Here is a 27,276-nt window from a genome sequence, read left to right as displayed (position 1 = left end):
ACCACCTCTTCTTCCTCCCCTACACTACTCATCCCCTTCAAAATAGTGCCAATGTGGCTAAACATTTCAGGCAATTTAATTTTAGCCAACTACTAATATCCAAAAATATGTATTTATTAAATGCTTGGAAAGGAATTAATTAGAGACCGTCCGAATAAATCAAAGTTTCTGAGGAATGTTACAAAGTTGAAATAATAGGATTTACTGTAAGTTGATGTGTTTTCCATAGATTTTCAACATTTATTTAAAACTTCCACAAAATCTTATTTAGATCAATGTTGAAGTGCCATATGTAATTTCAGGGCATTGGATATAGAGAGGACTAACAACAGAAGTGAGGTTTGCCCAAAGTTCAGGTTGTTAACGATGAGATGAAAGGATTTTAAAATATTGCTAATGAATGTTCCTCACTCCTAAAAATGGGATGGGGATGACTTACTGCCCATTACCCGGCTGGCGTTTACGGCAGCAGTGAAGGTGCTCCATCTCTGGTCGTGTTCAGGGCTTCCATCAGCATTTCAGTCGCTTCCTCTCGCTTTTCACTACCGTCAGTCATGAAAGTACCGGATGGAGACTCAGGAATATCGTCGCACTCAGGTGTAGAAGAATTCTTCATCGCGGTTTCCGTAACAATTCAGAGTTGTTAGCCCTGAGCTGAACCCCCGAACCTGGAGGACCAGTGGACCACTTTTAGGCTGACCTCTACCCTTTGACATGTTTGGTATGGGTGGCCCTACCAAGAGCCAAAACATAAAGCCCTGACTCCAGCCAGCATAGCTCTCCGGGTCATCGAGGCACGCAAGCCTCCAATCCCTATGATAAGGTTGTGGTCCTTCTGGAGATTCATGGGGATTGAGTGAGATTAAACCAGAAAAGAATGGACTAAACATCTTGTTACTTTCTCCAGATCCACTTTTGTGTCTTGTTGCGCTATGGTCAATTTTTTCAAGAGTGCGTGAGTTTAACCACACTTGCTCTTTAGTGTTTTCCTATTACAGTACCACGAAGGCGCTTTAGGGCAAGATAAAAACAAAACTGTGAGATTCTGCAATTTAAAAATTACACAAGGAAAAATTAAGTGAAGCAGTTTTACACTTTTCATATTTTACAATCAATGCATGTTTATTATTCTGCGGATAATTAATCCATTCAATCATACAGAATTCAATATAAATTGAAAACACACACCTTCTAGGATCCGCTATATCATATTTCAGATTTACGATAGAGTTTCTTATGGCTTTCCCACACAGTGAGAGATCAATTGTATTTAATTCAGCAATTACATACTGATCGGCTGCAGAGAATTTTAATAATATTTCTACCTGTTCCAAGAAGCTCTTCAGACCTTCACTTAATAACGTTTCTATATTATATTAAAATCCATTACATAAACAGGTTTTCCCCAGTTTGTTGGCTTTAATTATACCATTATTCTACACATTAGTGTATAGTGTGTAGTGCGTGATCTCAAAAGTGTTTCGTCCATTCAGCAGGCAAGGGTCAGCTGGATACAATCAGCTGATTCCCAACAATACTATCGAAGTGAAGTATTGACTAGGATATAGATATCAGGATTTGTTGAAGGGGAATTCAGTGACTTGCCCTTTTTATAATTTCTTTTTTAATTGACCTACAGGCTTGAAGAGTAAATAGGAATCCTTTCAGAAACATTGCCCTGAAAAGTTAGTCCACTGTTTTTATAATCGTCCCGAAACCTTTCGGTTTGCAGTTTGCTCTCCTCCCGAAATTCATTACCGATTTCTTTTTTTTTTGCGTGTGCTTAATATCCTTTTACCGTACTTGGAAACACGAGAAAAGCTGCAGATGCTGGAAATCCAAAGCAACACACAGACACAAAACACACATAGAAGTTGCTGGTGAACGGGCCAGGCGGCATCTCTAGGAAGAGGTATAGTCGACGTTTTGGGCCGAGACCCTTCGTCAGCAGGTCAGCAGGACCTATGGAGAAGAGTAAAGAGTGGACGTTCAGGCCCGGGACCCTTCACCAGGTCAGAGACAACTGTTTTCCACAGAGGCTGCCTGGCCTGCTGAGTTCCTCCGGCGTTTTGTGTGTGATCCTTTTACTTGCGACTCCTGTATAATTAATAACTATTGCTGGTGATAGGGACAGAGCAATCTCACCACACGCCTGCAAGAAGTGCATCCAGGATGATTGGAAGATTAAAGAAATAATATTGGAAGAAGTGGGATTGAATTTGTGGAATGCTTCATCTTCACTTCGATAAAATTCATTCGAGAGAAAAGTATGTCGTTGCCCGTCTTTACCACTAGGCGTCGCACTACGCGTGGTCTGCACTGTTGCTACAGAAACAAATGGGATTTATGGCCGAGTCTCTTCTCTGGAAACTGCAGAAGAACAACTGAGGGCGACACCTACACAAGAACATTTCCCCCCTCCCCTTCAAATTGTGCTCCTGAGATCTCATTGCTGTAGGTCTTAGCCTGCTAACACTTTGCTAATATGGTTGATGGAGATGATTTTTATCACCAAGATGCATCAACGCGTTGTTCTCTGCCTCTGATGTCAATGGAGTTAACTTGGAGCTGAGTACAACTTAATGCCATCACCATCAAGTACATATAGCATGGGGGATGGATTTATTGGCCAATGATTATACCCAGCTCCATATGCCTGAATCCATTGTACGAAATGAATGGAATTCAGCGAAACCAATGTTTAAAGACAAATACAACATGTAGATTCCTGAGCTCGAGATCAAAGACAAACTTCTCTATAATTACAACTCATTTATTATGAATTTTGCCTAAAAGATATTCCCCTGATTAAGTAATAGCTCCACAACAATCCAACAACATTTCACAAGATCATCTGCCGCTAGCAGCTTTGTGGTTGAGATCTTCCAATGCACTTTGTTGAGCTTTTATGTGCATTGTTTGCAGTTTTAAAATAAATACATCTTTGTGGTGCGCATAAATGTTTTCAGATAATTAGAAGCAGAAATGGGTTCGTGAACCACTTCAGCTTCCTCTGCCATTCAATAAGATCAATTCCAATTCATGACCTAGCCTTACCTACTTATATTTTTAACCATAACCATGTTTAACAAAAAAGCAATCAGCTCAATGTCAAAGCATTCTTCCCCTGTTATGGGGTATAATTGATCACAGTATTCCAGGTGTGGCCTAACCAGGGCTCATTTAGCTGTAGGATAACTTCCAACTCCTTGTATTCCAGACCACAAGTTATAAAGTCCGACATTCTGTTTCCATTTGATCACTTCCAGCACCTGCTGAATTTTCTGTGTTCCAGAGCACACCAATTTTTTCCAGAGCCACCCCCGACTTCTAAATTCTCATAAGTTACAAGATTCCATTGTCTATTTTTAGTTGCAAAGTGGGCGGCCTTAAACATACCTACATAGAGATTAACACAAGAGATCCTGCAGATGCTGGGAATCCAGAGCAACACACAAAACGCTGGAGGAACTCAGCAGGTCAGGCAGCATCTATGGAGGGGAATAAACAATGGACGTTTCAGGCTGAGACCCTTCATCGGGACTCATGACTCAGGAGTACAGATGAAGGATCTCAACCCAAAACGGCGACTGTTTATTCCCCTCCATAGATGCTGCCTGACCCGCTGAGTTCCTCCGGCAATTTTTGTGTTACATTGAGATTAAGCAACCCCAGTTATTTTTCTCCATTCTTTTAATGCATTTTGAGGGTTCCGTCTTTATTATTTACAGGGTTGTCAGCAAAGCTGGACCATAATAAATTGGGGTAATGAAGTCTAAGCTTTTATTGGCCAGTGACATCACCTGGACAGACCACCAATCACCAGAAGTAGCAAGACACTCCAGTGCCAATGTAGGACTGTGCTTTTACCCCGACCTGTAACATGTCACCCAGCACAGGCGGGACGTCGTTGTCCCAGAGAAAACTGCTGCCACTGATTTATCAAATATGTGTTTAAAACAAAGTAAAACCAGAATTAAATTCTGAGTGAAAGAGACCTCGTTTGGACACGCAATGTAGGGATGGATTTTGCAGGGAGCACTTGCTCAGGGGAGAAGGACGATCAGCAGATCGGTCCGTTAAGAAGCTGGTCAGCTGGAGGATCAATGTGCTGACTTCGGGGAGGTGTTGAGCAACAGAAGGACAGAGCCCTGAGGGTGAAGGTGACAAGTCTGGGAGAAGGGGCAAACATTGGTTGAGTGACAGCACAGAAGGGGAGACAGCGAATCTGGGCAGCACTGTGAACTTTGACTAATGGAAACTGGGCAATGAAGGATGCCGATCCACTCTTGCCTGAATTACAGCACCATCTGGATCAGATGGTGAATTCAAGCAATTTATAATTAATTCTGACAAAATCACTTCAAAGTTGATATTTCATTGTGTTGAAATATCGAAACATGAAACATCGCCTTACGGTACTGAGCAAAAGTCTTAGGCACATAAACACAGCTAGGGAGACTAAGACTTTTGCACAGCACTGTAGTAATTTTATGCACTGCACTGTACTGCTGCAGTAACAAAAATCGTGACATTTGTGAGTGATGATAAACCTGATTCTGATATGGGTCTCTTATTGTGGACTGAGTGGGAAGGGGGCAGGGAGAGGGGAATCATGGTAGGGAAAAGGGGGAAGAGGGAAGCACCAGAGGGACATTCTGTAATGATCAATAAACCAATTGCTTGGAATCAAATGACCTTGCCTGGTGTCTCAGAGCTGGGTGTGTCTACCCGTGCCAACACAACACCCCCGCCCCTGGCACTCCTCTCTGCCACCTGTCCTACACTCCTCCACCCCTGCCACTCCCAACATCCTTTGCTCCCGCCAGCTTTACAAACTCGCTCTCCGCTCCAGATTGACAAGTGCAGCACTGTGCAAAAATCTTAAGGCAGCCGAGCTGTATACATGTGCCCAAGTCCTTTGCACAGTACTGCACGTGTCGGATCTGTTTGCAATACAAGTTACCTGATTATGCAGGCTAGATATTATCAACATACATGTCATTAATTAGCTACATACTTAATGAGAGCAAGTAGGATTAATAGATTAGGCACAATGCTTTGCGCGAACAAAATGGGCCTCAGAGGCTATTTCTGTGCTGTACAAGTTTATAAGTACCTGTGGAAGCATTATACATATTCAGCCATATCTCTGCTCACATTTCTGGTATACATTAATTATTGTTCCTATTGCTGTATTGAAAATATCCAATGGACCTTGGCTCCAGTACCAGCTGGAAACCTCGTACTTCAGAAACCGGAGACACTAATGTCAGTGTTGTACCAAATTTATAGCTGTGCTTGCATTTGAAACACTTCATCCCCTGCTTGGAGTCGTGCGAAATGAACATTTGATTGGGCCCAGTTTTTCTCGCACATTCTCTCGACGAGTGAGAGCTGGACTCCACAGACCCTCGATCATTGAAATGAAACACGTGCCGATAAACTCTTCCACACGCTGCACAGTAACAGCAGCATAACCTGCCTTTGAAATTCGCGAGGCGACACGATCCTATGCACAGGTAATGCTACCTACGATAGATGACTTTCTAGGGTAGTAATATTTCATGGTCTGGTAGTTCTGGCAGTACAGTCTGCAAATACTGAAACCCAAGTTATGAAGTCCCAGCTTTAGCTGCCATTTGTTGTTTTTGGGCAAGTTTTATAATTTTATTTCCCCAATTGAGAAATATTGCCTTATGGACAGACGAAACAATCGCCATAATTAAAGGACCAGTCCTCTGCTCAGCACTATAAAGCCATCAAGGAAGAGAATTGACTACAGTCGATGTCAATGCAGTCAATGCAGATCATCGATACAGGTGCTCCCCAGATTATGAATGCCTGACTTGTAAGATCATAAGATATAGGAGCATGATGAGGCCATTTGGCCCATTAAATCTGCTCTGCCATTTCTTTGTAGCTGATCTACTATCCCTCTCAGCCCCGATCTCTTGCCTTTTCCCTGTATCCTTCATCCCCCGACTAATCAAGAATCTATCGGCCTTATTGATTATGGGCACCACGTACACATTGGCATTCGAAGGACCGTCAGGATGGGCTCACCAGCTGTTGTGGGGACGCGGACAGGTGGGAACAGGGCGTTGGTACGCCTACAGCCACACTGGTCAGGGGCCGGATCAGGCCAAACAGAGCTGGGAGCGCTGAACCGATTCACTTGCTCACTGACACAGCGAGGATGGTTGGTGGCCACTCGGCCCGTGCCCGCTTACTCTCCCACCACTGCTCTTTCCGTAACCTCTCTTGTTCCTTTCCGACTTACAGAACGGTCTGGATTTCGAACAGTTTGCAGGAATAGTTCAAGAATTGCAAATAGATCACGTATGGAAACTGGTCTGAGCCTGGGCACTGCCTGTCGTGACTCAAAAATAGTTAATAATTGGAAATAATGACAGAAATAAAATTACCACGTATTTACATGGCACCTTTCAGACCAGGGGTTCTTAACCTTTTTTTTTGCCATGAACCCCTTTGGCAGTCTGGTGAAGCCTTTAGATCTCTTCTCAGGATAATATATAAAATAAAATATATAGGATTACAATATTTTGTATATTTAATGATTTTTGAGATATTTCTAACAACTGTATTGTGATATGTGATTCCTATTGGTGACAAAGTCACAGGTACTGCTAATGCTACTGTGGTTTGTTGCCTACATTCACCGTTGAAGGAAATGCTAAATTTCAGTTAAGGTTAGTGAAAATAAAGATGCAAATTTTTTTCCCATCCAAGTTCACAGAAACCCTGGAATCTATCTGTGGATCCCAGGTTAAGAACCCCTGTCTTAGACAGTCCCATGGTGCTTTGTAGTTTAACCAAGCCTTACACAGAGTAATACAAGGAGATTATCAGAGCAGATGACCAACAGCTTGGTCGAAGCAATACACTTCAGGGAGCATCTTAAAGATAGAAAGGAAGTTAGTGAGGTAAAGAAGATTAATGAAGAAACTCCAGAGCCTGAAGCCTCTGTAGGTGAAGACAAGTCTACCGGGGCGGGATGAGCAAATATATCGGTTGCACAAGATTTCAGAGTCCTGTAGGGGTCAGAGCAGTTTCCAGAGACCGGGTGGAATTTGAAAGCAGGGATGAAAATGTTAAAATTGAGACATTGTGCAATCAGGAATTAATGTAGATGGTTGAGGAGTGGGGTCTGGGAGAAGGTACAAGCGTTGGTTGAGGGACAACACAGGAGGAGAGAATCTGCTAGGAATGATTGCAAGTACGAAGAGTAGAAAGTGGGAGTCTATCTACAGATGTCCTGTTTCAGTTAAATCTAAAGGTAGCAAATGCATGGACAAGGTTTATGAGGCAGGCAGAGTGAGCTGATGTTACAAGGGGAAGTCATAAGCTGTCTTAGCATTGGAACTTACATACAGATGGAAGTTCATCTTGGAGTCAAATATAGAAATGGGAAGGGAATGTTTTGCTTCACTTTGATATAGTTACTGGAAAGAGGCTTGGAATTTTTGTTTCTTTTTTGGCGCGGGGTTGATGTCTTTCTTCCAACGACTTCCATGGTTTTCTTGGATTCGTGGCTATCTGGAGAAGTCGAATCTCAGAGTTGTATACCTTGATAATAAATGAAACTTCAAACCTTTGAATAGGGTTTGTGGGCTACCAAAACCAATAACTGTAGTTATACCAGTAGTGGGACGAAACTTCTGCTGATCCAGTATAGGAAGTCAGACAAAGACTCTTCCAACTTAGGGTCAGTGAATGGGTGCAGAAAGATTTTTGTCGTCGGCTACATTTACGATCGGGCACTTTGTTGCTCAGAGATAAGAAATAGGAAACAGCCAAGGACAATTCCTTGAGGACCGACCAAAGTTAACAATGCCAACATTAACATTAATCGTGTTCAGTAATTAACAACTATTATTGGACAGATAAGAATCAAACTGTGTGCAGTTCTGCCTTGCAGTTTGATGGCAAGGAAGAGAGTGAAGGCAGCTTTAAGAAGAAGGAGGCCAACTGAGAGTAAATGGTAAACCCATGCATCACACCGGTGACTCTCCCTTGTCAAGGGCTTGTAAAACAAACCAGTATCAGATATACCAACAACAAACTGAAAATATTTACTTTGCATGACGTGATTAAGTATGATGGAACTCTTAATGAAGTCAGCCACTGCCCCGCTTATCCTAACAAAGGTAAATTCAAAAAAACAAGCCTTTTTTCCCTGAGAAAAGCTAAAGCAGTGCTGTCAGGAAAGGTAGAGTAAATTATGGAAAAATATAGTCAGATAAAGAACAATCATTTCCCAGATGAGAATGCTGAATGAAACCTCTGCACCTTATAATGCATAAAGTTCTTTTCTTTCTTACTTCAGTCAGAAGTATTACTGTTTATATTTAACAGAACATTTTCTGTCTTAATATGTTCTTACAATGTTGTAAAAAGTGTCATTTCCCCCGCCTTTAATTAAAATGGATTCAGAAAGCCCCAATCTCAGCTGTCCAAGATCTCTGGGGCTTGCGAGTGCCCAGGTTGTTTGCCTGATTGGAAGGATTGAGTTGGAAATGTGACACGGAGTGATAACTTCCTAAAGACCCTGGAATGGACGAGGCAGTTGGATGAATGGTGCTGGAGTTACCGGCCGGTGGTAGTAAGGGTGGGGTAATCTGCGGGGATGCGTGGACACTCGTTAGCGCTTTACTGGCTGAGCTCATGTTGGACGGAACACCAGGCAGTGTGCACGCTATGTTGGACAGGGCTCTGTGAATCGGAGATGTCAGGCTCGACAGGAGGTTGGAAGATGCAATGTTCGGGAGGTGGCAGTGAGTAGATGGCATCACAGTAGATGCTGTTCTGTCAAGAGGAATTCCCCTTAGAGACGAGTTGGAGTATGCCAGCACCGAGCCAGTAAGGAAGGCCGGGTTGTGAAAAGAGTCCCTGCAGGATAACTGTGCTCCATCTGCCGGCTGTGGGAACAGTGAGGCTAAGTGATAATGTGGCCAAGTGCAGGCCCGGTGGATCCAGGAAGATGGTGAAGGCTCTATTTCGGACATGTAATTGTTGAGATGAGACACTAAACGGTCCTTAAGTGGATCTGCACCTTCACGGCCTTGAATTTGTTCAAGTGAGCCGAGGTATCTTATGACTTCAGTGAGACATTCTCGAAATCCCATGCTCCTGTAATCCACGGCGAGCAAATGAGGGTCAAAGTAACCTGTCAAGTAAATAATTAGAGTGAGTCCATAGACAGAAAAGTTCTCAACAAAACTTGTTCATTGTTCAGTTATTTTACAGTTTAGTAATAGACCAACCTTTACAAACTTGAATGTATGCAACTCAAAAATAATGCAAACATTAATTTCTTTAAAAACGCAAACACGAGGAAATCTGCAGATGCTGGAAATTCAAGCAACACACACAAAATGCTGCTGGAATGCAGCAGACCAGGCAGCATCTATAGGAAGAACACAGTTGATGTTTCAGGCTGAGACCCTTCGTCAGGACTAATGAACTAACCTGACGAAGGGTCTCAGCCTGAAATGTCGACTGTGCTTCTTCCTATAGATGCTGCCTGGCCTGCTGCGTTCTACCAGCATTTTGTGTGTGTTGCATTAATTTCTTTACTCTTTTCAGAATGTTCCTATTTATCATTCAAGGAAACATCAATCCAAGAATGGATTCAGGCTCACACTCAACGATTCGGGAACAGCTTCTTCCCCTCCGCCATCCGATTTCTGAATGGACCTTGAACCCATAAACACTACTTCACTACTTTTTAAAATTTATATTTTTGCACTACTTAATGAATTGCAGCAGGTGTAATTTTATATATATATATATAAATTTTTTTTTACCGTAATTCATGCTTCTCCCCCCCCCCTCTGTTATCATGTATTGCATCAGACTGTGGCCACAAAGTCAACAAATTTCATATGCCGGTGATATTATACCCGATTCTGATTACTGATACTAAGGTGAACTTTCAGAGACCCAAGTTAAGGAGCCTTGTTTAAAAAAAACAACAAAAAAAAAGGTCAATAAAATACTGGAGACTCAGCAGGTCAGGCAGCATCTCTGGAGAGAGATAAACACCTGATGTTGTAGGCTGAGTCAGGACTCGTATGAAGGGTCTCTGCCTGAAACATGGACTGATCATTGCTCTATATAGGTGCGGCCTGACCTGCTGAGTTCCTCCAGCGTTTCAAGTGCGTTGCTCTGGATTTCCAGCGTCTGCTGACACTTGAATGTTCCTTAGTTAATAAAAGGTGACCAAGTAGATATTTTGGACCCACTGGGTGTTGTGTTGACCCTAACTTCCATCGACAGCACAAGACAAAAACCTGTATTGATTCTCGTCAATGATGAAAAGAGATGGGCTGAATTCAGGAAAAAACTAGAGAAACTAGGATATAGTTTTTAAAAGCCAGAAAGTGAAGTGATGGGTGGATTTAAAGAAACAGTGTGCAATGGGAAACAAATACAAGCTTGGTAAATGATGAATCCATCTAGAACTACAGATGACTCATGGAGTAATTTACCACTTTCGGCAGATTAAAGAGCAATACATGGGATCAACCAAGTACAGCATCCACACCAAGGTGAAGCCGTGTCCTGTACAGGTCAGAATACTGGTACATGACAGAGAGCGACCCTGCCAGGCTGCCGTCATTCCATGCTGCCAGACTCTGGAAGATCCTCCGTATTTTCTGGCCAAGGCAGATTTCCAGCCATGCCCTAATCCCTCAGTGTCACGGAGAGGCTGTGGCCACAATCCTCACGAGGAAACATTGGAGATGGGTTGGGCGCGTGATGAGAAGAGAGGCTAACTCTGTCATCAGGACAGCACTTCGCTTGACCCCTGGAGAGCGGAGGAAACACGGGAGACCAAAGGCAACTTGGCGCCATGCTGTAGAGGCAGAAATGAGGACCCAGAACCATAACTGGGCACAATAGAGAAGACGGCCAAGGACAGAGAGAGAGATGGAGGACCTTCATTGCTGCCCAAAATGCCAGCAATGTAGCAGGCTGTAACTAAATACTGCAGTGGATGCATTTTAAATTATTAAAATCAATTAAACAGGTACAACGCTAAATACATTGAGGCAAGGGAGGAAATCACGTTTGTGGACTTGAGTGATGCCACGAGCAAACTAATCTTTCTCCTTCTGAAATATGGACACTGAAACAAGGGAATTGAATAAAGGTTAAAGGTGTTCATTTTGATTAAATCGCAAAATGCTGCCATTTATATATAATTTAAAATTATATACATTGTCTTATCATGGTGTCAAAGAAGCCACATAAACCTCAGTTCAGAGTAGCAAAACCTCACTGTTATTCTGCCACACTGTCTATCAGGAGCTTTTTGAATCAGAATCTAGTTTAATATCACTGGCATTTGTTGTGAAATTTGTTAACTTTATGGCAGCGGTACACTGCAATACAAGATAAGAGAGAGAAAACTGAATTAGATTATCTACAGTATTTACTAAAGTAGTGCAAAAAACAGAAATAAAAAAGTAGTGAGGTAGTGTTCATGGGTTCAACGCCCATTCAGAAATCAGATGGCAGAGGGGAAGAAGCTGTTCCTGAATCGCTGAGAGTGTGCCTTCAGGCTTCTGTACCTCCTTCCTGATGGTAGCAATGAGAAGAGGGCATGTCCTGGGTGGTGGGGTCCTTACTGATGGACGCTACCTTTCTGAGGCACCGCTCCTTGAAGATGTCCTGGGTACTACGGAGGCCAGTGTCCATGATGGAGCTGAAGACATGTTCTATCAACTGTATTTCACATTAATGTTACTTCCTATTTGGGGTGACACGGTGGGAATACAGTGTGTAAGGCGCTCCATCCCTCCGCTAACCTGCTGGTCACCCTTGGGGAAGGTGCTGCACCTACTTAGCTCCTCCGCGTCACCCCTCCCCCCCCCGACCAGGGTCATGTGAAGCCATGGGAGCAGGTGGTGGGTGGTCGCGTGAGCAGCTGGTACACATCTCAAGACCTGGTTATGCCACCACTGATGCCAGGCAGGCAATCTCTGAAGAGTATCGATACTGGCTGGGGTCACCCATCTTGGAAAGGCACTGCCCAGAAGAAGGCAATGGCAAACCACTTCTGTAGAAAAATTAGCCAAGAACAATCATGGTCATGGAAAGACCATGACTACATACGTCATACGACATGGTACGTAAGGAATAAACATATTTATCATGGAAGCCATGGAGCCCATCAAATTGATGCTGACTCTCAGAGAATTCCCATCATTTTCTTATCTCCCAGTGGCCAATCCTCTTTCAACTCCTCCCCCACTCGCAAATCACCCACCTACCTTGAGGGCAGCTTACGGTGGCCAATTAACCTGTCAATCCACAAACCCTGGGGACGTGGAAGGGAGCTGCAGCACCTGGGCAAACCCCATTTGACCACAGGGAGGACGTGCAGGCTCCATACAGACAGATCTGGATGCCAAGGTGGAACCTGGCCGTTTGAGTATTCAACATTGACTTGAGGATCATAACTGTGTCAGAAATGATGTGGATGAAACACGAGTGTTCCATTGATTCGTCCTCAAAGGCGACAGGTTGACTCCTTGCTTTGCTTAACCACACCTCGTTCATCTGAAGCTGGGTAATGATCTGGATTGTCAATGTACTTTTATTTAGCCTTCAACGATTTCTGTTTCACCCCTATTGCAGGACCTCTCAGTGAAAGTGCTGCATTGATCCTAAGGGTCAAATTGTTTGGAATTTCATCGTATGGACCTGTGTCCACCAGAGATGAACACAATCCCCTTTGAAGTCAAGGGAAGCTTTTTTCCCAGGTCTAACCTGACACAGGAAATGACAAGCAATTCTCCAGCTAACTGATCCTTCAAGGCTTTGCCTTTGGTTATGCACAGACAAATACCCTGGACTTGTTTCCACTTGAAACAGATACATTCTGGTGGTTCCGTTCACCAGCAAATTCTAGACCAACCATTTTGGATAAATGCAGATACTATTTTTCTTAGAGTAAGAAATTTCATAACATGCATGTTTAAACCTAATAGATGCACCTAATAGAGTTATAGAAAAGTACAGAAGTAGGCCTTTCAGCCCATCTAGTCCATGCTGAACCATTTAAATTGTCTTCTCCCATTGATCTTCACCGGCACCATAGCCCTCCGTACCCGGACCATCCGTGTACCTATCCATACTTCTCTTAAAGGTTGAAATCGAGCTCGCATACACCACCTTTGCTGACAGCTCATTCCACTCTCTCATGGCCCTCTCAGTGAAGAAGTTTCCCCTTATGTTTCCTTTAAACTTTTCACCCTTAATCACTTGCATTCCTCTGTTTTATGAAAATTTAAAAGTCCTGGTATAATGGGATCTATTGTATGTGCAAAACAATTCTAAAATGTTAAATTAAAGATGGGACTGAAGACCAACTTCAAAGCAAAAGTTAGAAAAGGTTTGCTCAGAGTAAGGCTTAAGTTTATTTCAATAATTTATGAAATAATTACTTTTCGTTATATTGTCAACCTACAAAAAGTCCATGTGTATTTTATCCTGACAATTGACAGGTTGGGCTTTTATTTTTGCAAAGAAAGACATTTCAGAAATTATTTTTGTTTTGCTTTCCAAAATACGCCAGTGGCCTTTCCATTCTGTCCAAATAATTTTGAAACCTTTAGAATTTTAGGCATCTTGGGTGCACTTTAAGTCACATCAGTGAATTTTTAAACTTTTAATGAGCAATTGATTTACATATACATTTTAAATTAATATCAAATTATTAAAATTTAATTTGTAACATAAGGCAATATAAAACAGAACTCGTTAAAGCCATGCATTTATTTTGGTTATGCTTTGGTATTTTAATAAACCTGTATTATTTATTTGGGTGGCAGGACTGAGATGCGTCTCTACCAAAGGGGGTGCAAGTTGCTCGTTCGCTCTGGTAGGCTGCAGGGATCCCCAGAAAACACCTCAGTTTAAAAAATAGTTAACTTTTTGGTTTGTACATCTGTCAGAGTCAAAGAAAAGTACAGCACAGAATCAGGCAGTTCAGACCAGTTTGCGCCAAACCATTGAAACTGCCTACTCCCATTGACTTGCATCGGACCACAGTCCTCCATACTTCTAACATCCATGTACCTTCCCAAATTTTTCTTAAAAGTTGAAAACAAGTTCACGTGCACCACTTGTGCTGGCAGCTCGTTCCACACTCTCACGACCCTCTGAGTGATGAAGTTTCCCCTCATGCTCCCTTTAAACTTTTCACCTTTCACCCTTAACCCATGGCCTCCATTTGGAAGCATGCTTAGGCTCTGACGTCATGTTGTCATTGAGAAATAAGTGAAGTGCAGCAAGTCTCTGCACCCCGTTCTTGGAGGAGAAACAAATAAGAGAACGCTTAAATTGAGGCATTCCCTCAGAGTGGGCCGGAATAACCAGATTTAGAGGCAACAAAGGCAAAGGTGAAAGGGCAGCAGATGAGCTGAGGCTGGAGGAAGGTGGGTAATGTGACAGTGGTGGAAATAATTATTCTTCCTGATGTTGTAGATATGAAGTTGGATACCTATCTTTGGGGGAAATTATGGTACAAAGCTTATGCACTGCTGATTCAGCTTCAGACAATTGTAAGGGAGAGGAAGAGACCGATAAGGTGAGTGGAGAACGGGGTCTGGGATTGGGATCAAAGACAATGACTTTTCAATATACTATATACTTAGAAGACCTACTGTATACCTAGGTAACACACATCAAAGTTGCTGGTGAACGCAGCAGGCCAGGCAGCATCTCTAGGAAGAGGTACAGTCGACGTTTCGGGCCAAGACCCTTCATCAGGATGAAGGGTCCTGACGAAGGGTCTCAGCCCCAAACGTTGACTGTACCTCTTCCTAGAGATGCTGCCTGGCCTGCTGCATTCACCAGCAGCTTTGATGTGTGTTGCTTGAATTTCCAGCATCTGCAGAATTCCTTGTGTTTATGTATACCTAGGTGTTGGCACATGGCCAAGGCATTGGTCTAGTGATCTGAAGGTCACTAGTTTGAGCCCAGCTGAGGCAGTGTGTTGTGTCCTTGAGCAAGGCACTTAACCACACATTGCTCTGCGATGACACCGGTGCCAAGCTGTATCGGTCCTAGTGCCCATCCCTTGGACAACATCGGTGGTGTGGAGAGGGGAGAATTGCAGCATGGGCAACTGCCAGTCTTTCACACAACATTGCCCAGGCCTGTGCCCTGGAAATCTGCCAAGGCGCAAATCCATGGTCTCACGAGACTAACGGATGCCTATAAATACCAAGAAGAAATTTCTTATTAAGTACTGTGCCTGGGAAAAGCTGTCAAGCAACATTGATGCAGAAGAGACCTTGAGAAAGGGGCTGGTGAATTGGAAATGGTTGTCAGAAGCATAAATGGAAGCACAAGTGGGTGTACTGACACCTCAAGGCAGCAGCTCATCACCACCTTCTCAAGGGCAGCTGGGGATGGGCGATAAATGCCAGCTTAGCTGGCGACGCCCACATCCCGTAAGTGAATAAATAAAAAAAATGACTATGGAAACTGGACTCCCTTGCAAAATACAAACTGACAGAGAAACTCAGTAGGTTAGGCAGCATCTGCGGAGGAAGGGAATAGTTGGCTGTTTATTCCTCTCCACGGATGCTGCTCGACCTGCTGAGTTCCTCCAGTATTCTGTGCGTGTTGCTCTGAATTTCCAACACCTGCAGAACCTTGTGTGTTAACATGGATCCCTTAGTTAATGATAATGGCCCACAGCATTCAAAAAAAGAGGTTGTTAACCTCTGTATTATGGAGTATTTGATGTCTGGGTCCAAATGTGTGAGGTCAGGACTGAGAGAGTAAAGACGACATGAGTGGGATAAAGAAGTGGAGGGAAGGGACCAGGCAGGAGCTAGCAAGTCACAGGTGGATCCGGGCGAAGAGTAGGTGGAGCAGGGTAGGAGAGGGAAGATGGAGATAGTGACAAATGCCGAGAAGTGATACATAGAGTTAACAGATGACTTGCAGACAGTGGACTTTGGTAAGGAAGGAGTGCAAAGTGGAACCTGATGAGAAATGGATGCTAGGCAGAGGGGAACACTAGCGCAAGGGGTTAAGGGAGCCAGTGGGTTGAATTTGAGGGTGAAGGGTTAATGGGTGAGGAAACTTGGCACCATGGAGGTGGGGGTGGGGGTTGAAAAGAAGGGGATACTCCAGAGAACCTGGGTGCATCAGAAGGACGGAGAGAGGAATAAAGGAGAAAGGGGGAAAGCATAACCTGACATTTTCAGACAACGTTGCCGAGGTGCGGCATTCAGTTGAGAAATAGGAAGGGGCCAAAGGTCATCCCTAGCAGATATCACAAGTAATGGTGTGGGACTGGGGAAGGGAGATTTCTGCCGAAGATTATTAATCATGGCTGCACATGCAAGGGTAAATTTGGAGGAGAGTGTTCTCACCGACTGGCTCAATGGTGGCTGTGAGTTGGAGGAGGGAACCTTGAGCGACTGTGAAAACACAAGAGGTTCTGCAGATGCTGAAAGTCCAGAGCAACACACACACAAAATGCTGCAGGACCTCAGCAGGTCGCAGGCAGCGTCTGTGAAAGTGAATAAACAGTCGGCGTTTCAAGCCGAGACTCTTCATTGGGACCGGAAAGGAAGGGGGAAAGAATAGAAGTTGTCGGGGGGGGGGGTGGGGAAGACAACAAGAAGGTGATAGGTGAAGCCAGGTGGTAAAGGGTGGGAGAAGGAGGAATCTGACAGGAGAGGAGAGTGGACCACAGGAGAAAGGGAAGAAGAAGGGGACCCAGGGAGAAGTGATAGGCAGGAGAGAAGTGGTAAGAGGCAAGAGTGGAGAATACAAGGATGAAGAGGGAGGGGGAAGGAAAACAACTATGCAAAGCACGGCAGGTAGGCTGAGAAGGATAAGGAAAATTAGATGATCATAAACGCAGTCACATAGAAATTTGGAAATGATTCTAAGGACATTCATCTGTAATTTTTGCAATGGTTTCACTAGGAAGTTCCTTGAACAAAGCTTCAACAATTCATCTGATTTTGGAAGGAATATTAAATATTCAGTAGGTTTCTGTGAGAACATAAGAAATAGAATCAGGAGAAAGCCATCCTGTACCTGCTTGGGTTATTCAATAAGATATTGGCTAATATTTTATCTCAGCATTAACCCCATATCCACCAAGAGCTAAAAAAATTATCCATTATCAGCTTTGAAGGTGCCATCAGATATGAGAGCAGAATTATGCCACTTGGCCCATCTAGTCTGTTCTGCCATTTCATCATGGCTGATCCATTTTCCCTCTCAGCCCCAGTCTCCTGCCTTCTCCCCGTATCCTTTCATGCCCTGACCAATCAAGAATCTATCAACTTCTACCTCAAATACACCCAGTGACTGAGCCCCTGCAGCTGCCCGTGGCAGCAAAGGGGTCAGCACGGTAGCATAGTGGTTAGCACAATGCCTTACGGTACAGGAGACCGGGGTTCAATTCCCACCACTGCCTGTAAGGAGCTTGTACCATGTGTGTTTCCTGTGGCTGTTCCAGCTTCTCCCACAGTCCAAAGATGTACCAATTGGTAGAATAACTGGCCATTGCAAATGGTTCTGTGATTTGGCCAGGATTAAATCAGGGACTGCTGGGTGACGTAGCTTGAAGGGGTGGAAGGGCCTATTCTGTGCCACATCCCAATAAGTAAATAAAATTCCACCTAGTCACCACTGTCTGGCTAAGGAAATTCCTCCTCATCTCCATTCTAATAGGACATTGCTTTAGACTGAGACCGTGTCCTCAGGTCAGAGTCCTCCACCAATAGATACATCATCTCCACATCTCTCTATCGAGGGCTTTCTACATTTGATAGGTGTCAGTGAGATCGCCCCTCATTCTTCTGAATTCCAGTGAGTAGAGGCTCAGAGCCATCAAACGCTCCTCATATGACAAGCCCTTCAATCCCACAATAATTTTCATGAACCTCCTTTGAACCCTCCCCAATGTGAACACACGCTTTCTTAGATAAGGGGCCCCAAAGCCACTTCCAGTACACCAAGTGAGGCTTCACCAGTGCTTTATAAAGCCCCAACATTACATCCTTGCTTCTATATTCTAGTCAGACCCTCCACAGACTTCTTTGGTGAAGAATTCCAAATATTTCCAAATTATTGCTGTTACTACAAGGAAAATGTACACAATGAATAGTGAATAATTGATTTTATATCAGCTAGTTCTCTGCAAGTTGACTTCTAGGTTTGCCCAGATGACAACAACTTCCTAAGGGGATTGAGGGAAATGAGGCTCCCTGCCCCCATCTTAATTGCATTAGACAGGAGCACCATTAAGACCGTCCTGACAGGTTTCATCTCCATCTGGTATGGGAGCAGCGAGCATCGGACCGGAAGTCCCTACAAAGGACTGTGAGAACGGGTGAGAGGATCATAGGGGTCTCCCTACCATCCATCGGGGACATTTATCAGGAGCGCTGCATACACAGGGCCCTTAGTATTATTAAGGATCCCACCCCTCCCCCCCCCCCACCCCATCCAGCATCCTCTTTGACTTTCTACCATCAGGCAGGAGTCTATGATGCATAAAAACAAGATCGGTCAGGATGAGAAACAGTTTCCTCCCTCAGGCTATTAGACTTCTGAACTCCCTGCTGCATTGTATTCAAAGTGCCACTGGTTAACCTCTTCCTTACAGTATTTAATTTATGCACTTTAGTTTGTCGTTTATGCGTGATTCATATGTAGATTTTATCCTTATCTTCCTAAGTTATTGCGTGTTATATGTGTGTCTGTATACTACAATGGCTTACACCGTTGTTCGGAGAAAAGTCTTGTTTGATGGTATAGTTAAATGACAATAAACTTGACTTGATTCTTTGGTAATTTGTAAATTATGAAGTACTTTGGGATGTCCTACTATCAGAAAAAGCATTATTTCAATGTTGATTATTTACTCCTTCAAAGAATATTACTAATGTAGCCCAGCCAAGTCACATTTATTTAGCTCACTATTGATATCAATGACTGAACAAGGACTTTAAAGCCAAATCACAAACAAGAGAAAATCTGCAGATGCTGGAAATCCAAGCAACATACAAACGTTTGTACACAAAATGCTGGAGGAACTCAGCAGGCTGGGCAGCATCCACAGAAAAGAGTACAATTGATGTTTCAGGCTGAGACTCTTCATCAGAAATGGAGTAAAAAAGAGATGGGAAGTCAGAGTAAGAAGGTGGGGGTGATGGGGGAATAAATACAAGGCAGTAGATGATAGGTGAAACCAGGAGGAGGAAGGGTGAAGTAAAGAGCTGGGAAGTTGATTGGTGAAGGGCCTACAGGGCTGGAGAAGGGGGAATCTGATAGGAAAGGACTGAAGGCCATGGAAGAAAGAGAATGGGGAAGGGGCACCAGAGGGAGGTGATGGGCAGGTAAGGAGGTAAGGGAAAAGAGGGAAATGGCTATGGAGAATGGCGAGGGAGGTGGGGCGCCATTACTGGAAGTTCAATAAATCGATGTTCATGCCATCAGGTTGGAGGCTACCCAGACAGAATGTAAGGCGTTGCTGCTCTAGCCCGAGTAAGGCCTCACCACAACAGCGGAGGAGGCCATGGATTGTCATGTTACCATGGGAATGGGAAGTGGAATTAAAGTGGGTGGCCATTGGGAGACCCCGCTTCTTCTGGCGGAGTGTAGGTGCTCAGCGAAGCTGTCTCCCAATCTGCGTCGGGTCTCACCAATATACAGGAGGCCACACTGGGAGCACTGGATACAGTAGGTGACCCCAACAGACTCATGGGTGAAGTGTCACCTCACCTGGAAGGACTGTTTGGAGCCCTGGATGGTAGTGAGGGAGGAGGCGTAGGGACAGGTGTAACACTTATTTCCCTCGCAAGGATTAGTTTATCCACTGCCACGATGATGTCACACTCAGGTTAGAGCAGCAACATTATATTCCGTCCGGGTACCTTCCAACCTGACGGCATGAACATAGATTTCTCAAACTTCTGGTAATGGGCCCCTCCCACTCACCATTCCCACTTTCCATTTTCCTCTCTCACCTTCTCACCTCACCTGCCCAGCACCTCCCTCAGGTGCTCCTCCCCTTTTCCTTTCTTCCATGGCCTTCTGTCCTCTCCTTTCAGAGTTCCCCTACTCCAGCCCTTCATCTCTTTCACCAATCACCCTTCCCTGTTTCACCCATCGCCTACCACCTTGTATTTTTTTTCCTCCCGTCCCCCCCACCTTCTTACTCTGACTTCCCATCTTTTTTCCCCTCCAGTTCTCATGAAGGGTCTCGGCCTGAAACATTGACGGTTTATCTCTTCCACAGAAGCTGCCTGGCCTGCTGAGTTCCTCCAGCATTTTGTGGTGTGTTGCCTTGAAGTCAAAGTCGAGTTTATTGTCACATGCACAACTCCATGTATGCACAGGTGCAATGAAAAGCTTACTTGCAACAGTATCGCAGGCACATGGCATCAGATATGCAGCATTCACAAAGCATAAATTAAATATAAGTTATACACATTTTTATGAGAGACCACAAATAAAGAAAAAAAGTCCATTTTAGTAAAAGTTCATTTTTAAAAAATATATATAAAGAAGCACTTTATTAAGGACACATGATCCAAATTCCAGAGAGCCCTGTGGAGAACTTCTAAAGCAATTTACTGAAATCTGCTCACTTTAAATAAAAATGCTTCATTTCTTATTTGATGTCTTGTGGCTTTTAACCCAGGTTTTATGACTTATTGATATACATCTACCATCAGAGAACATAAAATCTGCTTGTTCATCATGCAGTCTTTCTTCACGGAAAGTTTCGTGCAAAAAAAAAGTATTTTGGTTCATAGGAGGGCTTGCCACTAAAAAGCAGCCACAAATTTGCAACTAGAAGTTTCTAGAACCTCAGAGCCATTGATTCCATGCCCGGTTTCAGGGAAGTAATTTCATTATTTTCATTCTCCTGCCTTTTCCATTCAGCATTGCATGTTATTTCCTCTCAAATATTTATCCAGCTCCTTTTCTGGTACTTTGATTGACTCTATTTCGATCACCCTTACAGTCATTGAGTTCAAGAAATTAACTGCATCCTGCATAAAGACTTTTATCCCTGAATAAAGACTTAAAGCCCTCAGTCCTTGAACCACCTGCTGATGGGAGAAGTGTTCTTTTACTCACACAGTTTAAACCAGCCATGACCTTGTGTATACTGTATCTCATCAAATTCCCAGTTTGCTTCAGAAAGAACAACCCAGCTTTTAACTTACAGCGGAAGACTTTGGGCATCAGAACCAAAGTCACATAGAATCATTATAGTATGTACATAACACCCTAAAGCTGGCGGTCCCAACCTTTCTTTATGCCATGGACCCCTACCATTAACTGAGGGGTCCGTGAACCCTAGCTTGGGAACCCCTGCCATTAAGGAACAAGTATAATTATAAACACTTAAGCAACAGTACTTAAATATCATTTTTTCCAGTCAAGGGCTAGTTCCCACTCTGACCTCAGCTGTAACCTGAAATAACCTGAAGGCATGAATTAATGCTACACAGCGATTTGATCTGAATGTGATGAAATAATCTTTAATATTAATGAGAACGACGATTTCAAACCACTTTCTGGTCTCTGGGAAACAGAGAGGAACTTAAGGAAAAAAGGTAAGAGTGGGGCACATCATAAACACAAGAGATTCTGCAGATGCTGGAAATCCAGAGCAATACACACAAAATGCTGGTGGAACTCAGCAGGCCAGGCAGCATTCGTGGAAACGAATAAACAGTTGCCGCTCCGGGCTGAGGCCCTTCATCAGGACTGGGAAGGAAGGGGGGGGAAATGCCAGGAGAAGGTGGTGGGGGAGGGGAAGGAGAACAAGCTAAGATGGTGATGGGTGAAGCCAGGTGGATGGGAGGCGGGGGGTGACACCAGAAGCTGGGAGGTGATGTGGAACATGTAAAGGGCTGGAGAAGAAGGCATTTGATAGGAGAGGAAATGTGGACCATGGGAGAAAGGAAAGGAGGAGGGGCACCAGGGGGAGGCGAGAAGAGGTAAGAGACTAGAATGAGGAATTTAAAAAGAGGGAATAAGGAGGGGGAAAAAATTACCAAAAGTCAGAGGGATTGATGCACTGGACATAGTAGACGACCCCTACAAATTCGCAGGTGAAGTGTTGCCTGCCCCTGGAAGGACAGTTTGGGGCCCTGAACAAAGATGAGGGTGGGGGTGAATAGGCAAGACTGACACTTTGGCTCCTTGCAGGGAGAAATGCCAAGAAGGAGATTAGTGGGGAGGGATGAATGGAAAAGGGAATCATGGAAGGAACGATCCCTGCAGAAAATGGAAAGTGGGGGGGAGAGGGAGATAAAGCTGAGTTTGGTGGTAGGGTCCCGTCGAAAGTGGCAGAGGTTGTGAAGAATGACGTGTTGGATGCGGAGACTGATGGGAGTTGTGGGTGAGGGTGAGGAACTCTCTCCCGAGAGGTGGCGGGAAGATAGGGTGAGAGCGGATGTACGGGATGCAGGTGAGGGCAGCGTCAAACCCTGACCTTTGAAGGACGAGGACACCTCTGATGTCCTGGAAAGGAAACCCTCATCCTGGAGCAGATGTGGCAGAGAAGAAGGAACTGAGAAAAAGAAATGGCATTTTTTTACAGGAGGCAGGGTGTCAAGACAGCTGTGAGAATCGGTAGGTTTATGAAAGATATCGGTAGACGGTTTGTCTCCAGTGATCAAGACAGAGAGATCTCGAAAGGTGAGAAAGCTGTCAGGAATAGAACAAGTGAATTTAAGGGCAGGGTGGAAGCTGGAGGCAAAGATGATGAAATTGGCGAGCTCAGTATGGACGGGGCACTCAGATCATCAGCCTGCTTCAACTTCTGTATGATAATTGCTGATCCACCCCTTCTCCTCTTCTGTGCCTATTTTCTGTAGTCCTCAATTCCCTGATTTTCCAAAGATTCATCTCCTCGGTCTCTGAAGACCCTAATGATCTAGCATCCAGAACTACCTGGGCAAGGGAATTCCAGAGATTCACCACGCTCTCCAAGATGTTCCTGTGTACCTCTGAATATAATGACAACTCTCTAATCCCGTAACTGTGTCTCTTTTCTTAAATAGACCTGGTTAAAGCACGAGAGAACAATGTCCCACTAATGGAAACATTTCAACATTATCAAGTCATACCTCCTCCTCAAGAGGACTCACGGAGGTTTTAACATAGCAATAGCATTGCAGACAAACAAGTCTGATACAACTTAGATTTCAAATGAATAAAGATATTACATCTCAGTCTTACCTTTACCCCCTGTTGATCGGAGCAATTTCAGATGATCCACAGTCATTTGAAGGATCTCAGCTTTTTCCAGCTTCGATGATCCCTGTGTAGTGGAATAACAGAACAGTTGTTTGTGAATATTAATAGCAATGTGCTTTATTGATAAGAAGCAGATTCAACTACACCGAATGGTCTACGAATGAGTCAATATTCACGTCAGGGAGTACATGAGTAGGCTACTGAATAACTGAAAAACAGAATTACGACTTCCTGCATTTCTGCTAGCAGCACAGCTCTGATCGTTATGCAAAACAGAAATAGCTTCCACAATAACTTTCAAAGCAGTCATTGATTATGAACAATATTCTGGTAAACTCTTCAACAATAATAGCAACTCTTCAGGGTTTAGGGGAATATGGGGGCCAAATGCAGGAAATTGGGGGTAGCTGGGTAAACAACATGGTCGGCATAGAATTGTTGGGCCGAAGGGCCTGTATTAATGAGTGATACCACTCAGTCACAGTAGTACGACTCTGACTCTACAGCGAGAATGAGTATCGTTGTTCCCCTCCGCACCTTGTGGCGCATCGGGTAGCATCCTTGCCGTTCCTTTTGCACTTTGTCTGTTTTTTACCCCACAAGGCCGAGTTGCTAGCTTGATACTTAACCCAGCACAGGTGGAAAGCAGTCAAGGAGCCAGCCAGATTCAAACCTGAGGCCATTTGCCTAGAAGTCTGCCACTACACTACCAGATGGCTAAGAACGAGTATATACTGAGTTTATAAAGTAATGTTTGAAATTGAGGAGGGAACTACAAGAGTATATTTGGTAGAAATAAATATTTAAAAAATGAATACTGTGACAATGAAACCACAGGCTGATCTTGATACAAGGAACTTGGTCCTTTGAGCTTCAAGTTAGTGACAGCTGGATTACATAAGTACATGAAAGACTGCTACAGCTTTCAAAAGCCAACTGCAGATTTATGATTCTGTGCACTATATGATATATGGATTGCCGGAAAAATAATGATGATGGGTTGGGCTGGCTTTAGAAACATAAAGCGAACAACTAGATAAGCAAAATTAATTTAGCAATATTTGAAAATCAAAATCAAATCCAACTGCTTGAAATTTTAAACAAAACCAGAAAATGCAGGAAAAGCTCAGAAGGTCAGCCAGCATCTGCAGAAAGAGAAACAACCAACATTTCAAATCTGTACAATATTTGCTTGTTCTTATATTTTGATATACACGTAGTCATGGCAATTTAAAAGCCAAAATGCAAAATTTGTGTTGCAATTGGCCAAATCTTCGGTGTAGATTTCCTTCTACGGTAGACACGAGGATAAATTGTGAAGTGTTCCATTGTAGAGTGTGCAGTAAAATGGCAGCAGCAAGCTATGCTATCAACTCCCTGACCAGGAGAAAACATTGCGCCGGTATGTTTAAAATCTTGTCCAGAATATTTCAAAGTTATTGTCCAATTAAGGGCAGCTTTCTGGGCAGTTCCTTCTAGAGCGATCAGACCACGTCTAAATATAAAAGTATGCAAAGTTCCTTTGGTAGAATCAGATCATCCCCTTATAATGTCACCTGCTGGAAACTGACATTTGATTGCCCTGACACTGGACTGTGATCGCTTTCCATTATTGAAACATCACATGACAGCATTGTGGGAATACAAATATTACAACTCCTCCTCGAGACTATATTGAAATGGGGCCAGAATTTCGTAGAAGTATATATTATCTTTGATAGTGTGATGTGTTGCTCTCAAAATCGTACAGCATCACTAATGAAATCTACAGTCCCTCCTTTGTGTGATCCAGGAAACATCCTATGGAAATTGTACTGCGCCACTGTGCAGTGTTATGTATTATGTCGTAAACGTCATGTAGCCTTTTCAACTATCAGAGCCTTCTGAAGAAATAACACAAAAGTTACCCATTCCAAATCTAAGTATTTTGCACAAGGATGAACAATTCCAATGGGAGCTGGATTTTAAAGATCACATTTCTTCACTTTATCAATTACCTGCTTTTCAAAAGCTGTTGGGACCAGACGCCGCAGTTCACATAAACTGTTATTAATCCTGTCCCGCCTTCTTTTTTCAATAATCTGTAAGAAACATATTTAAGTAAGTGGTTAAATTAAACCCAACCAGCATTTGCCTTTCAGAAATGACTATTTGACCACTTACTCCACGCCTCTTCTTCCGTGCCAGAATGTGGGAAGTTGTAGTTGGTGAACTCGATCGAGTCACAGGGCTGAAAACAGAAAAACTTACGTTAACATCTACATGTTTTGTGTTACAAGACAAATGGGCAACTTCTTACCAAATAAATATCAATGCGAGGATAATAATGTCTTTGTAAAATAATGATAGGATGTTTTAACCCTTCGTGTGTTGTTAAGATATAATATTTTAAATTGTCACCAAAGTATCCAAGAATACGAATACACTGCAAATGCTGGAAACTTGAAAGAAAAGCAGACATTCCTGCTGACTTTTAACCTCCAAGAGGACGACATCCTAGTCGTAGGGTTTGGGGGCTTGCGTGTCTCACTGACCCGAAGAGCAGTGTTGGCCGGAGTCAGGGCCTTGTGCCTTGACTCCCATGCCAAACAGGTCAAAGGATAGAGGCCAGACTAAAAGTGGTCCGCCAGTCCCCCAGATCCGGGGAGGTGGTTCAGCTCGGGGCTAACAACCCTGATTTGTGAAAACAAAACTGTTACGGAAAACAGCGCTGAAGACTCCTTCTATATCCTAGTGCGACGGTGTTCCTGAGCCCCCTCCCCGGGACCTGCATGTCTGACAGCAGTGAAAACCGAGAGGAAGTTACCGGCACGATGAAGGAAGCCTCGAACCACCGCCGAGATCAAGACCAAAATTGGCTTTGGGCAGGGACAGGCGGCGATGGGCGAGCTTCATTGCTGCCCTGAGCGCCAAAGTTCATTAATAAATCAATCATTCCAGGTTTCCAACATATCAGAAAACACCTGTCCCGTGAAGAAAATGAGATTGGGCTGGATCAGAGAAGGCCAAGAAAGTTAAACAAGTAATCGTTACTCACCAGCAGTATTCCTCTCTTCCAACGTCTATTGTCTCCTCCAGGTCACTGTCCGAGGTGGTTTCATCATAGAGTCGTTTCATTGTGTTAATATTTTAAAACAGATATACTGTACACAGACTGTAATCGCGAGTGGCGTGTAATCCCGCAACACACAGGTAAGGACTGAGTTGGAGGCTTCCGCCTACCCTTGACGGGACAAGTTACTGGCAATTCTGGGAACGCTGTAGCTTGTTGGATGCCCCCGTGGGTGCTGCTGCTTTCGCGCTGAAAGTGATGCGGCGGCGGGGGCGAACGGCTGCCGTGCGGGTTGCTGAGCTCCGGGTTAACCCCGGCACCGCGTTTGGGAATACGAGTGCGATGCCCCGCTCGCTCCCGGTGTCCGCCAGCGCGCTGCTCCCGGCTGGAGAAGCGATGACTCGGGCTGGCTTGTAGTTGCTGGTTTTCTTTCCCCGCGAGATACTTCCTGTGGTTTGATCGCTCTCATGTGGTCTCTTTGATTTAATGTTTCTTTCTGACCGAGTCTCTCTGGCTCTTTCCCAGATTTCAGACGCCTGTCCGTCTCCCTCCCTCTTCTATCGCCTGCACTGCGTCTGCGTCTGTCTGTCTTTCGCGCTCTCTCTCCTCTCCCTGTACACTTTCAAAACTCAAAGGCGGCTGAGTAACCTCTACTTTTACCTCTTTGACCCCCTCTCCCCGCCGGTATCCTCTGCTTTCGGCAAGGGCCTGGTCTCCGACCAATAACCCGTCAGCGGGACCGCGCTGGAGGGGCTGACAGCCAGCCCAGTCGCTCAGCTCTGCCTGGTTACCTGGTCGGCAGGTGAGGTAGTTGTCTTGACGGCTGAAACGTGAGAAGGGGAGAGGGCAGCCGGAGATCCGTGACTTCCACCAGCACCTGTTAGCGAGAAACCACGCCCTAGACACATAGAGCCCTCTCTCCAGCCGCT

At 44.2% G+C, this 27,276-nt stretch overlaps 1 protein-coding gene across 1 annotated transcript; it reads right to left on the bottom strand.

Annotated features, from left to right (window-relative positions):
- Positions 1-5,835: 5,835 nt before the first annotated feature.
- Positions 5,836-26,925, bottom strand: LOC134338067 (hairy/enhancer-of-split related with YRPW motif protein 1-like). The gene is made up of 5 exons (XM_063033597.1): positions 26,333-26,925; positions 25,459-25,525; positions 25,293-25,376; positions 23,278-23,359; positions 5,836-9,190 (listed from the first exon to the last, which is right to left on the bottom strand). Exons 1-5 carry the CDS (start codon positions 26,410-26,412, stop codon positions 8,454-8,456), a joined length of 1,050 nt encoding a protein of 349 aa, XP_062889667.1. The 5' UTR covers positions 26,413-26,925; the 3' UTR covers positions 5,836-8,453.
- Between the last annotated feature and the right edge of the window lie 351 nt (positions 26,926-27,276).

This window comes from Mobula hypostoma, chromosome 26 (genome assembly GCF_963921235.1).
Source record: "Mobula hypostoma chromosome 26, sMobHyp1.1, whole genome shotgun sequence".
In the NCBI taxonomy this organism is placed as follows: domain Eukaryota; kingdom Metazoa; phylum Chordata; class Chondrichthyes; order Myliobatiformes; family Myliobatidae; genus Mobula; species Mobula hypostoma.
The sequence above is the reverse complement of the archived record's forward strand: the minus strand, read 5'-3'. Positions and strand labels throughout refer to the sequence as shown.

Excerpts from the sequence above, each read along its gene's own strand:
- LOC134338067 (XM_063033597.1), bottom strand. The coding sequence starts at position 26,412 with ATGAAACGACTCTATGATGAAACCACCTCGGACAGTGACCTGGAGGAG. Across the intron at positions 25,526-26,332 it reads GGAAGAGAGGAATACTGCTG|CCCTGTGACTCGATCGAGTT; the intron begins GTGAGTAACGAT and ends TTCTGTTTTCAG. Across the intron at positions 25,377-25,458 it reads CACGGAAGAAGAGGCGTGGA|ATTATTGAAAAAAGAAGGCG; the intron begins GTAAGTGGTCAA and ends TGTTTCTTACAG.